The sequence below is a fragment of the Ursus maritimus genome, unplaced genomic scaffold (assembly GCF_017311325.1).
Source record: "Ursus maritimus isolate PB19 unplaced genomic scaffold, ASM1731132v1 scaffold_3, whole genome shotgun sequence".
In the NCBI taxonomy this organism is placed as follows: domain Eukaryota; kingdom Metazoa; phylum Chordata; class Mammalia; order Carnivora; family Ursidae; genus Ursus; species Ursus maritimus.
In genome coordinates, this window is record NW_024425563.1 from 14,024,058 (window position 1) to 14,037,094 (window position 13,037).

The 13,037-nt window shown below is 49.0% G+C and overlaps 1 protein-coding gene across 1 annotated transcript in view; it reads left to right on the plus strand.

Annotated features, from left to right (window-relative positions):
• Window positions 1–4,275: 4,275 nt before the first annotated feature.
• The window catches only part of PARP12 (poly(ADP-ribose) polymerase family member 12), a 36,795-nt gene continuing 28,033 nt past the window's right edge, over window positions 4,276–13,037 (plus strand). The window contains exons 1-3 of the mRNA XM_040643943.1: window positions 4,276–4,604; window positions 8,325–8,460; window positions 11,202–11,502. Coding sequence (XP_040499877.1) covers window positions 4,276–4,604; window positions 8,325–8,460; window positions 11,202–11,502 — 766 coding nt within the window. The remainder of the gene's footprint in view (window positions 4,605–8,324; window positions 8,461–11,201; window positions 11,503–13,037) is intronic.

Consider the following 13,037-nt stretch of genomic DNA (forward strand, 5'->3'; position numbering starts at 1 on the left):
TCATGTGCTCGCTCGCTCTCAGTAAGTCAATAACTACAATAAGATAAAAAAGAACTGTGGAAACTCACCAATACAGTATTATAAAAATGGATGTTTCAAGTTTCTTTACAGCAAGAAAAAGAAGGTAGATTTTCCTTTAATGAGATAAACTGATTACACAGCTCACGTAGAACCTAAAACTTTAAATTTTATTGTAATTGCTTTGTAAACATCAGTTTGTAGAGGTGTACCTTGCTTTGAAAATACAGCAGTGGTTATATAGTAATGGTTAATGTATAAAACTACAAAAATTAATTGGGTGGTGCCTAATTATGAAAGGATTTTTTTTTTCTATCTAAAGGAGAGGAAAAAGAGCTTGCTGAAAGTTACTTGATTCCACAGAGCAGGATTTTCAGAGCCTTGAAGCAGGACACCTTCACAGGTGCTGTGCCCCTGCTTTATTTCTGGGAAGTGTGATGGTCAGAAAGGGAATAGCTCAGGGTCTCAGCAGGTCTCATCTTGGAAGACAAAGCACAACACCGCTGGCCTGGCCACGGGCCAGCAGGTAAGTACGCTGAGCCCAGTAGAGCCTTTGGGCTCTAAAGATGCCTGGTCAGAGAGAGGAGCCTGGTCAAAAGCAGGACCAACAGAACACAAGCTCCAGGCTTGGTTCCTCAATTCCAGATCAACTCCACCTGGTGGACACCTGACACTTTTGTATCCAGATCCCAAATCCCACGTTCAGTCACAAGCAGGCTTCTCGGTGAATGGCCTCACCGATCTTCAGTTACCCAAGCCAGTTTCTTGGATGCTGCCCTCAAATTGCCCCCTCACCACCCCAACCAATGATTCACATAACATCAACAATCTTCCCACTGGATAAGTTATGCAGAATGAAACAATGCATTAGCTATGATTACCTCATCTTAGAACAAAATATGGACAAAAAGCTTCCTTAACCCGACATCCCCCTCCTCTCTCTAGTAAGGTCACTTGTTAACCACCACCTCCTGTTTCCCTTCACAGCAAAACTTCCTGCAGACACTATCTCCATTCGCTGTTTCCATATCCTTACTGCCCATTCATGCTTCAACCCCCTCCAATCTTTGTTCTTACCATTCTGCCACCCAGCATACTCTGAAGAAGCTCAGGACAGACTACCAGCTGATAGAGCAGCCACAGAGACCCTGGGGGAGGGGGGGCTGTCTTGGATGTTCTAGCCCCAGCCGAGCTCCCAGCTGGATGCAGCCCCAGGAATGGCTGGTTATACTGTGTAAGGCAGAACTACCCAACTGAGCTCAGTCAACTCACAAAATCATGAAAAATAAACTGTTGTTTTCAACCACTAAGTTTTGCGGTGGTTTGTTGCACAGCAATAGATAACACATTTCTCTACCCTCTTTGACTCAGTCTCTTAATGGCACTCAGTGTAGTTGATCATTCTTTTTTTTAAATATTTAAATATTTGGCTTTCATGATTCCCAAATTGTAGATTTCCTCCTACCTCAGTGACTGCTCCCTCTCAGCCTTCTCAGCTCTATTAGTCTTCATTGGAGGGGCAGATCCGTGGAATTCTCTTCTCAGTTTATACTCTTACGCGGTGATCTCATCAGTCCTGTGGGTTTAACCATCTCTGTGTTCACAGCTCTACTTCTGACCTCTTCTACAAGGGCCAGACTCACAGATCCAAGTACAGGCTGGGCATTTCCACTTGGATGTCCAGTAGGAATCCTCTAGCTCTTCTTCTATCTTAAACCCCTTCATGACTTGGGTTTTAAAGGGGATTCGTTTTAATCAGGTATGGTAAGACGTGCACACATGGAAATGTCTGTTAGGAAGAAAGATGTTTTTATACTCACAGGTCCCTAGTAACAGGAGGCCAGCACACCTTGCATGGCTGCACAAGGAGGCACCAACGCTGGCCAGGAGGCAGAGGGAGTGGAGAAAATGTGGGCAAGAACCTTTATTGTGACTTCTGGGAGAAGCACTCAGTGAGGTGTGCATGTAGCCTTCTAGATTCTTAGAAATATGTTGGAGCTTTTCAAAGCCCCAGTGGACATCTTAGTCTTCAGCTTTTTCTTTTAAGCTTTTGGTTAGTCTGTTGTTTGCCTCAGCCGATATCCATTGTGTCATTCCCCCAGTCGTGATGTTAAAACACTGAACCACCTGGGGAGAAGCCATTGGGACTCTGCTAATTCCAGTGAGGACAAATAAATACAAGCCTTTTCAGGAGGGCCTTCCAAGGCACCAGTAGACAAGTCAAACAATGCATTTCTGAAAAAGCTACAGCCCTGTTCTGCCCTCTGTGGTACTGGTACCAGGACTGTGGGCTGTTAGTTTTCAAGGCTGCCATGGAACTGAGGAGATAGGACCAGGGTAAGTTAAAATGCTACAAAGCTTGATATTTTCACTTAGATTCAGCTGTTTTTCTTAACTAAATGCTAAATGAGTTGCTACAGGACTTTAATTTCCAGAGCTCTGAAAACATGGATTCTGACTATTTTTGCCAATTTTTCACTGTGGCCACACTGCCACTGACGGGCAAACTTTCTGAGGTCCTTACTCCACCTGATTTTCACTGATGTCACCCTTCCTTTCTTTTAAAGAAATATTGTATTGCAAAACAATATTAAAACCACAATTAAAATTTTTAAGTTTAATGAAAAAATTAAATTTTTAACAAAGTTTTACACAATTTTGGGGGCACCTGGGTGGCTCAGTTGGCTGAGTATCTGCCTTGGGCTTGGGTCATGATTCTGGGGTCCTCGAATTGAGCCCCGTGTTGTTGTAGCAGGGAAGCCCGCTTCTCCCTCTCCCTCTGCCCCCCATCCTACTCTCTATCAATATATTAAATAAACAAAATCTTAAGATTTTTTTTACACAATTTTTAAAAATCCACAATTAAAAGACAAGAGGAAATTGCCCCTCATCCCATCCCCTAATTCATTTGTACGTTACTACACTTAACAGATTTTTATGGTTTTACAGTAATAATGTATAGACTTTTAACATCATACCTAAGTTTTCTTCCCCCACAATCTTTCTGCCCCTCATCTTCTTTCCACTTCCCTAGTACCTCTTACTGCATACTCCCCACAGCCAGTGTTAATGAAAACTTTGGCAGTGTGTGTCCCTCCTGAGCTTTCTCCTTGCTCTTTCAAAAATAGCCACATTCCGACACAAATAGATTTTCTTTTTGCTATTGATTTAGACGATTCTATATCGTTTTCTTTTTTCGCTTAACACATCACGGACATCCTTCTAGGTCATGCTTGGTAAAGCTGTGTAGCAGTCTGGGTAAGGATCAACTACGTTGCTCCCTGCACCATGCCTCTCCCCACGATTTTGTACCTAACTTATCTACCGTTGCTTTTACTTCTAGAAGATTCTCAGAAGACAGACAGCTGGGTCAAAGGTCATGCGCATTTACAGATTTTAACAGCTGTTACCCGACTGCTTTTGCAAAGGGCTCTGACAGTTCACGTTTCTATCAACAACCCGACTGACTGCGTGCCTAGGCTCCGAATGCTCCTTAAACCCTCGGTCACCCCATTCGGCAGAGCTGAGGAGAAACGGTATGCTTTCTAGAAGGAGACAGACCTTTTTAAGTTTAAAACAGGAGGTTCACTGCAAGCCCTGAAGAGAAAAAGTAGCACCGAAGTCCCGCCGGCAATTCGGAGTGACTGCTGTCGCGTGCGTGTGTTTGTGTGTGACCCGGCCCGTGGTCCCCGCGCCCCCCACCCCGCGCTGTCGCGGGCCGTCGGGGCGGCCGGGCTGGGTCCGCAGGTGGGCGGGCGTCCCGGCCGGCTCCGCCAACGCGCGGGCGGAGAGCCACTGGGGTCTGGCGGGCGCGCGATTTCCAAACGCTCGGGGCTTCAGCGCGAGCTGCGCACGGCCCGGGCGTCTCCGCCCCCGTCCACTAGGTGAAGGCGCTTCGAGAGCCGCGAGGCGCTACCCCGAAGGACGTGCCGGCTTCTCTCTCAAGCGCCACAGATCCACTCTTCGGGTCCCCCCAGTCCCCCGGCAGCCGACGGAGCGGCGGAACCGGCCGCGGAGCCCGGCGGCCGCGCTCAGCTGGGGGCCCTGAGGCCGGAAGGCGCCGAGCCCCCTCAGCTGCGGGCCGGTGGGCGTGGTGAGGCGGCACGGGTTCCGTTTTCCCGGGCCCCGGGGAGCTTTCGCTTTCGTTTCCAGCTGGCGTCTGCACCCCGCGGGAGCCGCCCGCCCAGCCCGCGTCGGCCGCCACCGGCGTCCCGCCAGTCGCGCTCCGACGGGCAGCACGCCCCCGCCGCCGCGGCCATGGCCCAGGCCGCCGTGCTCGGCGAGGTGACCCAGGTGCTGTGCGCGGCCGGGGGCGCCTTGGAGCTGGAGGAGCTGCGGCGCCGCTTGCGGGAGGGCGTCGGCGCCGACGCGCTGGAGCGGCTGCTGCGGGAGCGCGGCCGCTTCGCGGTGGCGACTCGGGCGGGCGCGGGCGGCGTGGTGGCCACCAAGCGCGTCGTGCTGGCCGTCTCGGCGCTGCGCCTGTGCCGCGCGCACCAGAGCCCCAAGCCGGGCTGCGTGGGGCTGTGCGCGCAGCTGCACCTCTGCAAGTTCTTGGTCTACGGGGCCTGCAAGTTCATGAGGGCCGGGTAAGCGCCGCTCCAGGAGCTCGACGGCGGGCCCGCTTTGGGCCCCCTTCAAGTGTGGGGACACCAGTAGGTGGCCGCTCCCCGGCGCCTCCGCCTTAATTCTCGTCAGCGAACGTTTATGGAGCACCTACTGAATACCGGGCGCTCTGTGAGGGACTCGGTAGACAGTGGCCCCGGAGCTCCTGCGGTCTCAGAGAGTGACTTGGAGCGCGGTCCCCGGGGAGACACCCCGGGGTGGGGGTGGGGGCTCTCCAGAAGAAAAGCGGCCGCGTCTGGCCTCTGGAGCTCCACGAGGCCCCGCTCTCCCGAGCGAACTTTGAGGGCCTCCAGCCCAGGGCTTTCTCTGCCCCGGCAGCCGGAGGAATCTTAAAACCTGTCTCAACTCTTGCTCACTTGCTTACAAGCTGTTAGTGGCTTCTGTTGCATTTGGAAGAAAATGCGTGCTCCTGTTCAGAAGCTAGTCCATTTATGTAGACGAATTGGCTCCTTTTTTCTTTCCTTTTTTTTTTTTCCTCTCTCCTCCCTCCCTTTCTTTTCTTCTTTTTTTCTGGCTTAACACAGTAGATGTTATTTCTTGCTCACATCAGGTCTACTAGTCAGCATGAGGTAGGGGTCTTGATCCCTGCGGTCATTCAGGGACCCAGGTTGGCCGACCTACCCTCAGCCTCCTGAGCCCGTGGCTCTTAAGACCGTTCTGGGTATCAGCTTACAGGGAGCAGGTGGAGAAGATGGACAGGAGAGGGTTGGTGGGGGGTTCTTATGGGGATGGGGTCTGGACGTGGTAGGTATCTTTCCACACATCCCCTGGCCCGCAAGATGGCTCACCACCCCCCTCATGACTAGATGCAAGGGGGTGGGAGTGGGAAATGTGGCTCCCAGGAAGCAGCTGCTGAGAAATAGCTAGATTAGAACATTCCAAGGCCCAGCTAAGGCCTTAAGAGGGAGGGACGTGTGTGAGAAATTTGAGAGACGGGAAGTTGGTATGAGTGTGGTGACAGGATGTGAGAGAGGTGATGGCTGTTTTCTTACTGTTGACTGAGAGATGACTCATACTTTTTTTTTTTTTTTTATTGACTGAAGGATGGTTCTTCTTTTCTTTCTTATTGGCTGAGATAGCAGGAGAAGTGTGCCCAGGGACAGCTATCCAAATCTGAAGCCTGGGAGCATGGCCAGGGTCCCAGGTTCTGGTGTGGGAGTTACTGGTTGGTGTATGCCAACGCTGCAGCCCCAGGAGCAGGTTAGATTTGAGGTGGAGGCTGAGGGTGGAACCTCAGGGAAACTGGGCCCTCGGGGACTGGTGGAGAAGCATCACCTCAGGGGAGAATGAGGAGCAGCAGCTGGAGAAGAAGGTGGACGTGATAAATGAAGGATTGAATGATGGGGATAACTGGTGGATCTGGTTAATGTCAGTATTTGGTAAAATAAAGACAGCAGCCCTATTCTCCAGCTAGTTCCCAAAATTTGGGGTTGGATTGTATAACGGAAGTCTGATATCTACTGGCCTAGAAGATTCTGAGCTTTTTCATTCTTCTCGGTTCCATTTTCCTTGTGGTTCACACAGGATGGTTTCTTGAACCTTCCTTCCCTGACTCTTTTTGGGTCACATAAGGGAGAGTGGGTTTCGTTGGCTGCCCTTTCAATGCTTTCCCTATTACTCTGCTTGTCTTCCTGAACCACAGGTCAGCTGTTTCAGAAACAGATCATGGCTCCTGTGTTTGCTCATTGGTGACAGCTGGGAAGGGTCCCAGGTCCCTGACTTCTGTCCTGTGCTTGGCTGGGGGGGTGGGCAGTGAGCATGGTGGTTAAGAGCACAGCCCCAAGACAAGCCTACCTTGTTTTAACCCTGGCTCCATGATCTTGGGCAAGCAACTTTATATCCAAGCCTCAGTTCCCTCATCTGCAAAATAAGGTAATACCACCAACCTCATGGGCTTGTTGAGGACTGAATGACTTCTAAAACCTTCAGGTAATCCCCTGGTTTGTGATAAATACTCAACAAGTTTTAGCAGCTGTTGTCACCATCGTCGTCATCATCATCTTGGTGGCACCAAGTTTGCCTAGAATGTTTTTCTCTTCTCTCCTTGCTTGGTTCCTCAACCTAAATATTTGGCCCAGGGTTGACACCTTCCAGGCACTGTCCCTTGATTGCTTCTGTCACTTCTGTCAGGCTCAGGAGGTGCCCCTCCTCTCTGCACTGATGTATTCTTTTTTTTAAAAAATATTTTATTTATTTATTCGTCAGAGATAGAGACAGCCAGTGAGAGAGGGAACACAAGCAGGGGGAGTGGGAGAGGAAGAAGCAGGCTCATAGCGGAGGAGCCTGATGTGGGGCTCGATCCCAGAACGCCGGGATCACGCCCTGAGCCGAAGGCAGATGCTTAACCGCTGTGCCACCCAGGCGCCCCCTGCACTGATGTATTCTGAGCACAGCTGACCTTGCACTTGCCCTGCCATTTTGTCACTTCCACTAGAGTAGAAAAGGGGAAGTGTCCACATGACTCCATGGTTGGTCTGTGCAGTAGAAGAAGGAAGTTGTCTTTTACTGAGATGGGGGAGCCTGTGGAAGGTGCTGCTTTGGGGAAGTCAATCAGGGGCTCGGCTTTCTTTTGAACTGCTCATAATAAACATGACATTTGAGGTTTGGCAGTGTCTGAGTAAAGCAAATGATATTTGCCCGACTCTTTCGGGTCCCGGTGACCTGGGCGATCATTTGAAGACTTGAGATCATCAGGGTGTGGTGCCAGTGCCTGGCTCACAGTGAATGTTCAGCAGGGGCTTGTTAATGGAAAGAATGGAGGAGGGGAGCCGAGAAAAGGGCTGGGCCTCAAGGTGAGAGTGGGTGTACACACACCTTTAACCATAGGTGTCCACGCTCATTTGTTCAGCCATTGTTTAAGTATCTGTTAGGTGCCCACTGACTGGTGTGCTGTGACTCTTCTTTGGGGAATGGCCCTGTCATTCTTACCAGGTACTGATAAGAGGTGCTGTTCTGGTCCCTAGAACTCGCAAGGTACTTTCTCTTCCTTTGTAAATAAGCATTATGGTTTTTCATTGTGTAAACACGCTGGTTTTTCCTCTGGTGCTGCTAAGCAATGTCAAAACTATTCCTGAAAATTTATCTTAAAGACTGATTTTATGAGTTGTATGAGTTTGTTCCGGCAGCCATAGCAAAACACCATAGACTGGGGGCTTAAACAGAAACTGACAGTTCTCAAGGTTGGAGGTCTGAGATCAAGGGCAGGATTGATTCCTTTCTGAGGCCTCTCTCCTTGGTTTGCAAATGGGGTCTTCTTCCTGTGTCTCACATGTGTGCATCTGTGTCTTCATTTCATCTTCTTAGAAAGACTTCAGTCAGATTGGATCAAGCCCTCCACCCCAACAACCTCTTTTTAACTTGATTACCTCTTTATTTATTTTTTAATTTTTATAAGATTTTATTTATTTGAGAGGGAGAGTGTGTACACAGCGGGGAAGGGCAGAGGAAGAGGGAGAAGCAGACTCCCCACTGAGCAGGGAGCCTGATGTGGGGTTCAACCCCAGGACCCTGAAATCATGACCTGAGCTGAAGGCAGACACTTAATCAACTGAGCCACCCAAGCACCCCATTGATTACCTCTTTATAAACTATCTCCAAATACAGACACTGGGAGGTTAGAACTTCAACATAAGAATCTTGGGGAGGCGCAGTTGAACTGTGATACCAGCTCTGCTTCTTTGCAGGAAGAACTGTAGAAACAGTCACAGCTTGACGACAGATCACAACCTGAGTGTGCTGAGAACTCACGGTGTTGACCACCTCAGCTTCACTGAGCTCTGCCAGCTTTTGTTTCAGAATGACCCCTGGCTTTTGCCAGAGGTGAGTTCCAGGAGGGGGTGTGTATGTGTGTAAGTGATGGGGGAGAAGCCAGGAGGTTGGAAGATAGGAAATATTATGGCAGAAGAGAAGCCAAGAACCCCATAGTGACCACTGGGATCTGCTTGGAGGAGACCTGGATTGAATTCCTGGCTCTGCTGATTTTTATACCTGTGACCTTGAGCCAACCTTGCCCCATCCAGAAGCCTCCTTTCCTTCTATTGCATTTGGGCTGGCACCGCCTTTGCAGGGCTTATTTGAGGCTGGGGGAGTCTGGCCGGTGGCTGTGGCAAGATGTTCCTTAATGGGGATGAGGGGATGAGAGACTCCAGCAGGCTCCTCCGCATCTAGCAGGACTTGGACCCACGTGTTACTGCCAGACCCAGGAGGTCTGTGAGGAAACGTTTCAGAGAGGCTGACAGGCAGATGATGCTCTTCTCTACTAAGTCAGTCGCACCCCGGGAATTTTGAACTTTCGTTGATGTGGATTCTCATAATGCATTTCACATGTTAACCAACCTTGCTGCGATGACTGTGTACTGGTTTGGGTCCTCTGAGAAGCAGACACCGAGGTGGGATTCAAAGTGCAAGAGATTGAGTGGAGAGGGAGCAGAAGACGGTGGGGAGCCTTTGGGCAGTGATGTGGCAGGATTGGGGGAAGGAAGAGCCCTGGGTAGGAAGAGACCCTGACTGTAGCACAGTTCCAAGACAGCTTCTGCCTGGCCAGCGGGAAGTTCTGAGCTAAAGTAGCTCATCGTTGCCTGGGAGCAGCCAGTGGGAGCATGGTCTCTGTGTGAGTAAGGTGGTGGCTCCCGAGGGCAGCTGCTGAGCTGAGGTAATTACGCACGGCGGCCGATCTGCGTGGTGTGTCCTGTGGCCAGCACAGGTCTGTGGGACGCTCTGCCACTGCTTCTGGGGTAAGGCTGCAGAGATTAGATTGACCTGTTTTAATGAAAATGCTTCCGTATTACTCAGTTAAAGCCACCCATTTGAGAACGGTGCTACATGGCGTAGTGATTGGTACATAATAGGTATTAACTTTTTCTTTTGCCTTTTGAAAGTTAGTGTTGATTTAATTCAGCTAACCTTTATTGACTATGCATGGATATCTAACTATCCATGAGTTAGGCACTGGTGATAAGGAGAGAAAAGACCCTGTTCTGCCCTTTCGGGAGGCACATTTACTGGGTGAGACAGACAAGTCAACATGTGATTGCAAGGCGCTGTTCTAGATGCTGCAGCAGTGGTCAGCACTCTGGTCTCTGGGGCACCGTTTGGGAACCTGGGAAGGCATCCTGGGGATGGTGCGTGCTCTGAATGCTGAAGGGTGCATGAAGGATGAAGGTCTGGGAAGAAGAGGGCACAGAGAGGATGGAACTGGCATGGTCAGGGGACAGCATGTAGGTCAGCACAACTTGGATTTAGGGTGGGAGAGGGAAGAAGGAGAAATGGGTGAGTAGAGACTCATCCATGCAGCCTTCAGTATCATGGGAAGGAGTTGGGGTGGAGGGTTGTGTTTGGAGAGAGGCATTAATGTTTCGGAGAGGTCATCTTGTCAGTAGTATGAAAAATGAATCAGAAGGTGATCAGTCTGGAGTGTGTAGCCTCTTGTGTACTTGGGTGTGCAGGTTTCTTCAGGACGCAGTGCCAGCAGCTGGGAGCTGTGGCCATAAATTTGGACCCAGTGCAGCTTTCCTGCCAGGACTTCCGCTCTCAGGCTAGTCCCCTTATCAGATGAGGAGTTGGGGGCTGCCACCATGAATCGAGCACCCACTATGTTCCAAGATATTTGTATTAGCCACTTTGTGTATTTCCCATTTAATCCTCATGATAACCCAGAGATATAGGTGGCATTATTCCCACTTCAGGGATTAAAAAGCTAAAACTCAGAGCTAGTGAATGGCCTGCTTAAGGTCAGGCATTTTATAAGTGGCAAAATCAAGGTTAGGGTGTAGCCCTTTCTGGCCTTTTCCCTTGGAGCTTCCATCCTCAGAGTGGAGTCCTTACTGATCTAAGTCTGGGTTCTGCGGCCCTCTGCTGCATTTCTACCTCTTGTTCAATGTAATGCCTGTGAATTGCCTAGGTAGGCCCTTGGTGGTCTCTGGCCTGGTTCTCATCTCCAGGAATTTGGAATGTAAAGAAGGAGCAGTTGATTCAAGTTCCAAGTCCCAGCTTTACCAACAACCCAATTCAACAGATGTTGTGCATGCCAAATGTAGATAGCTGTGTGACCCAGGGCAAGCTGGTGAACTTCTCTGAGTTTCCGTTTGCTCTTGAGAAATGAAAGAGCTGATTTGGCCTTCTCTAAGATGCATTAAACACTTAGAGCCTCTTTGACCCTGAATTTCAGAAAAAAGATGGTGAGATGAGGCCTGGCTTAGGGAGTGTTGGTGAGTCAATGGGGGAAGGTTGTAGGTGTAGTATAAGGGTTGTTAACATGCTATATATGTGAAGAGAGCAGCTCTGATCAGCTGGAAGTTTCTTTGAATTTTCCTAGTGGAAGGGCTTATTCTGTACAGTCTGCTGCCCACCCAGTTCCCATTTTATCCAAGGGCATATGTTAGCAGCCCCGTCCATCTAGAGTGGGGGAAATTCTCATAGCTCTGTGGCTTGTGAGGATGATGGAATCACACCTTCGGCTAGGTCTCTAGAGGGACCTCTCGTGACCGTGCACTGGTTAGGAGTGGGGGTGGTGTCCTGTGAGGCCTTCCTAACCTGGTGTTTTTTTCCTTTTCTGTCAACAGATCTGCCTTCATTATAACAAAGGAGATGGACCCTATGGCTCTTGTTCCTTTCAAAAGCAGTGTATCAAAGTCCATATCTGCCAGTATTTTTTACAGGGTGAATGCAAGTTTGGCACTAGCTGTAAGAGATCACATGATATCTCTAATACTGAGAATCTGGAAAAACTGGAGAAGTTGGGCATGAGCTCAGATCTGGTGAGCAGACTGCCTTCCATTTACAGAAATGCTCACAACATCAAGAATAAGAGCTCCACCCCCAGCAGAGGGCACCCTCCTACCCCGGGCCCACAGGGGACTTCTGGTAAGGCTCTGGACTGGGGCCCTTGGATTCCACATTAATGGAATGTGTGACCTTGGGCAAGTCTGTGCTGCTTTCAGTAAAGTGCCGTTGGTGATTCCCTCCCAGCTAGTGGGCGTTATGAAGATGACTTGAAATCATAGCCACGAACAAGCAAAATATTCCAGACAAATGCCAGTTCATGTTGACTATGAACGGATTCCCAACAGGTCTGATCTGCAGTGAACAAAGCCTGTTTTAATTTCAGCTCTCTTCTTGACACGTAAAGGGAATTATTTAGTCCCTGTAAATTTGCTTTGTTCACTGCTCCCCTCCAGCACCTAGACAGTGCCTGGCCCACAGTGGGCACTCAGGCATTTGTTGAATGCTCAAGCATGCTAGAATCCTTTTTTTTTTTTTTTTTTTTTAAGGTTTGGTGACAGGCAGATGGGGAAATTTTGAGCAGAGGCTGCTTATTAAATAAGCATTTCTTCACCTATTATGTGGGAAATAAATAATGTAGTCCATTGGAGAGGTTGTGACACATTGGCTGTTGGCTGTTCATTCTGGTTATCCATTCTCTCAGTTAACAAATTTGTGTGCTTGCCATGTGCTATCCACTGGCCTGGGCCCTGGTTATATATTGGAGACTAGGACACAGGGCTTCCCCCCTCCTCAACCAGAATGCATAATCAAACCATCTGTTGGCTGTAGGATTTTATTTTATTTTATTTTTTAAAGATTATTTATTTATTTATTTGACAGAGATAGAGACAGCCAGCGAAGAGAGGGAACACAAGTAGGGGGAGTGGGAGAGGAAGAAGCAGGCTCATAGCGGAGGAGCCTGACGTGGGGCTCGATCCCGTAACGCCGGGATCACGCCCTGAGCCGAAGGCAGACACTTAACCGCTGTGCCACCCAGGCGCCCCAGGCTGTAGGATTTTAATAGATGTTTAATAGGAGTTATCTATGGTTTTTAATAGACTGCTTCCTAAAATATCAGGTGAGCGCTAGGACTACCAGCAAACAAACTTAACACTCTAATCTTACCTGATTTTGTATTTAAAAATTGTCCTTGCCATATGTGTTTTTTTTCTTTACATATTCTTCATTTATTTTGGGTTAATTTCTTTCAATAGTGGGAAGCTAGATGTAGACAGGTTTTGCCTTAAATAGGTCTGGAAGAGTCTCAATTGGATTATGGCCTTAGAAAGGGAGGGAAGGCTACCTGCCCTTGGGGAGCAGGGGTGGTGACCTCAAATGCCCCAAAGTTGTGGGTTTTGAGGCCCACCCTGTGGGTGTCTTGAAGGCCCTATAAAAAGGTAAAGGAAAATGAATAACAAAGTAACAGGTGATACTGAATACCGGAGGTTTGCGAATAAGTTTTATGTGCTTGTATGGTGGTGGGGGGGGGGTGCGGTGGTAAATGTAATTGTTAGGTAAAGTCTCATTAGAGCACTACTAGAAAAGATAAACTTTGAAATCAACTCCATACCTGTTTTATATTAAAATTCTTAGAATTAACGTAAAATTACTTCAGGGGGTTTCATTTTAAGATT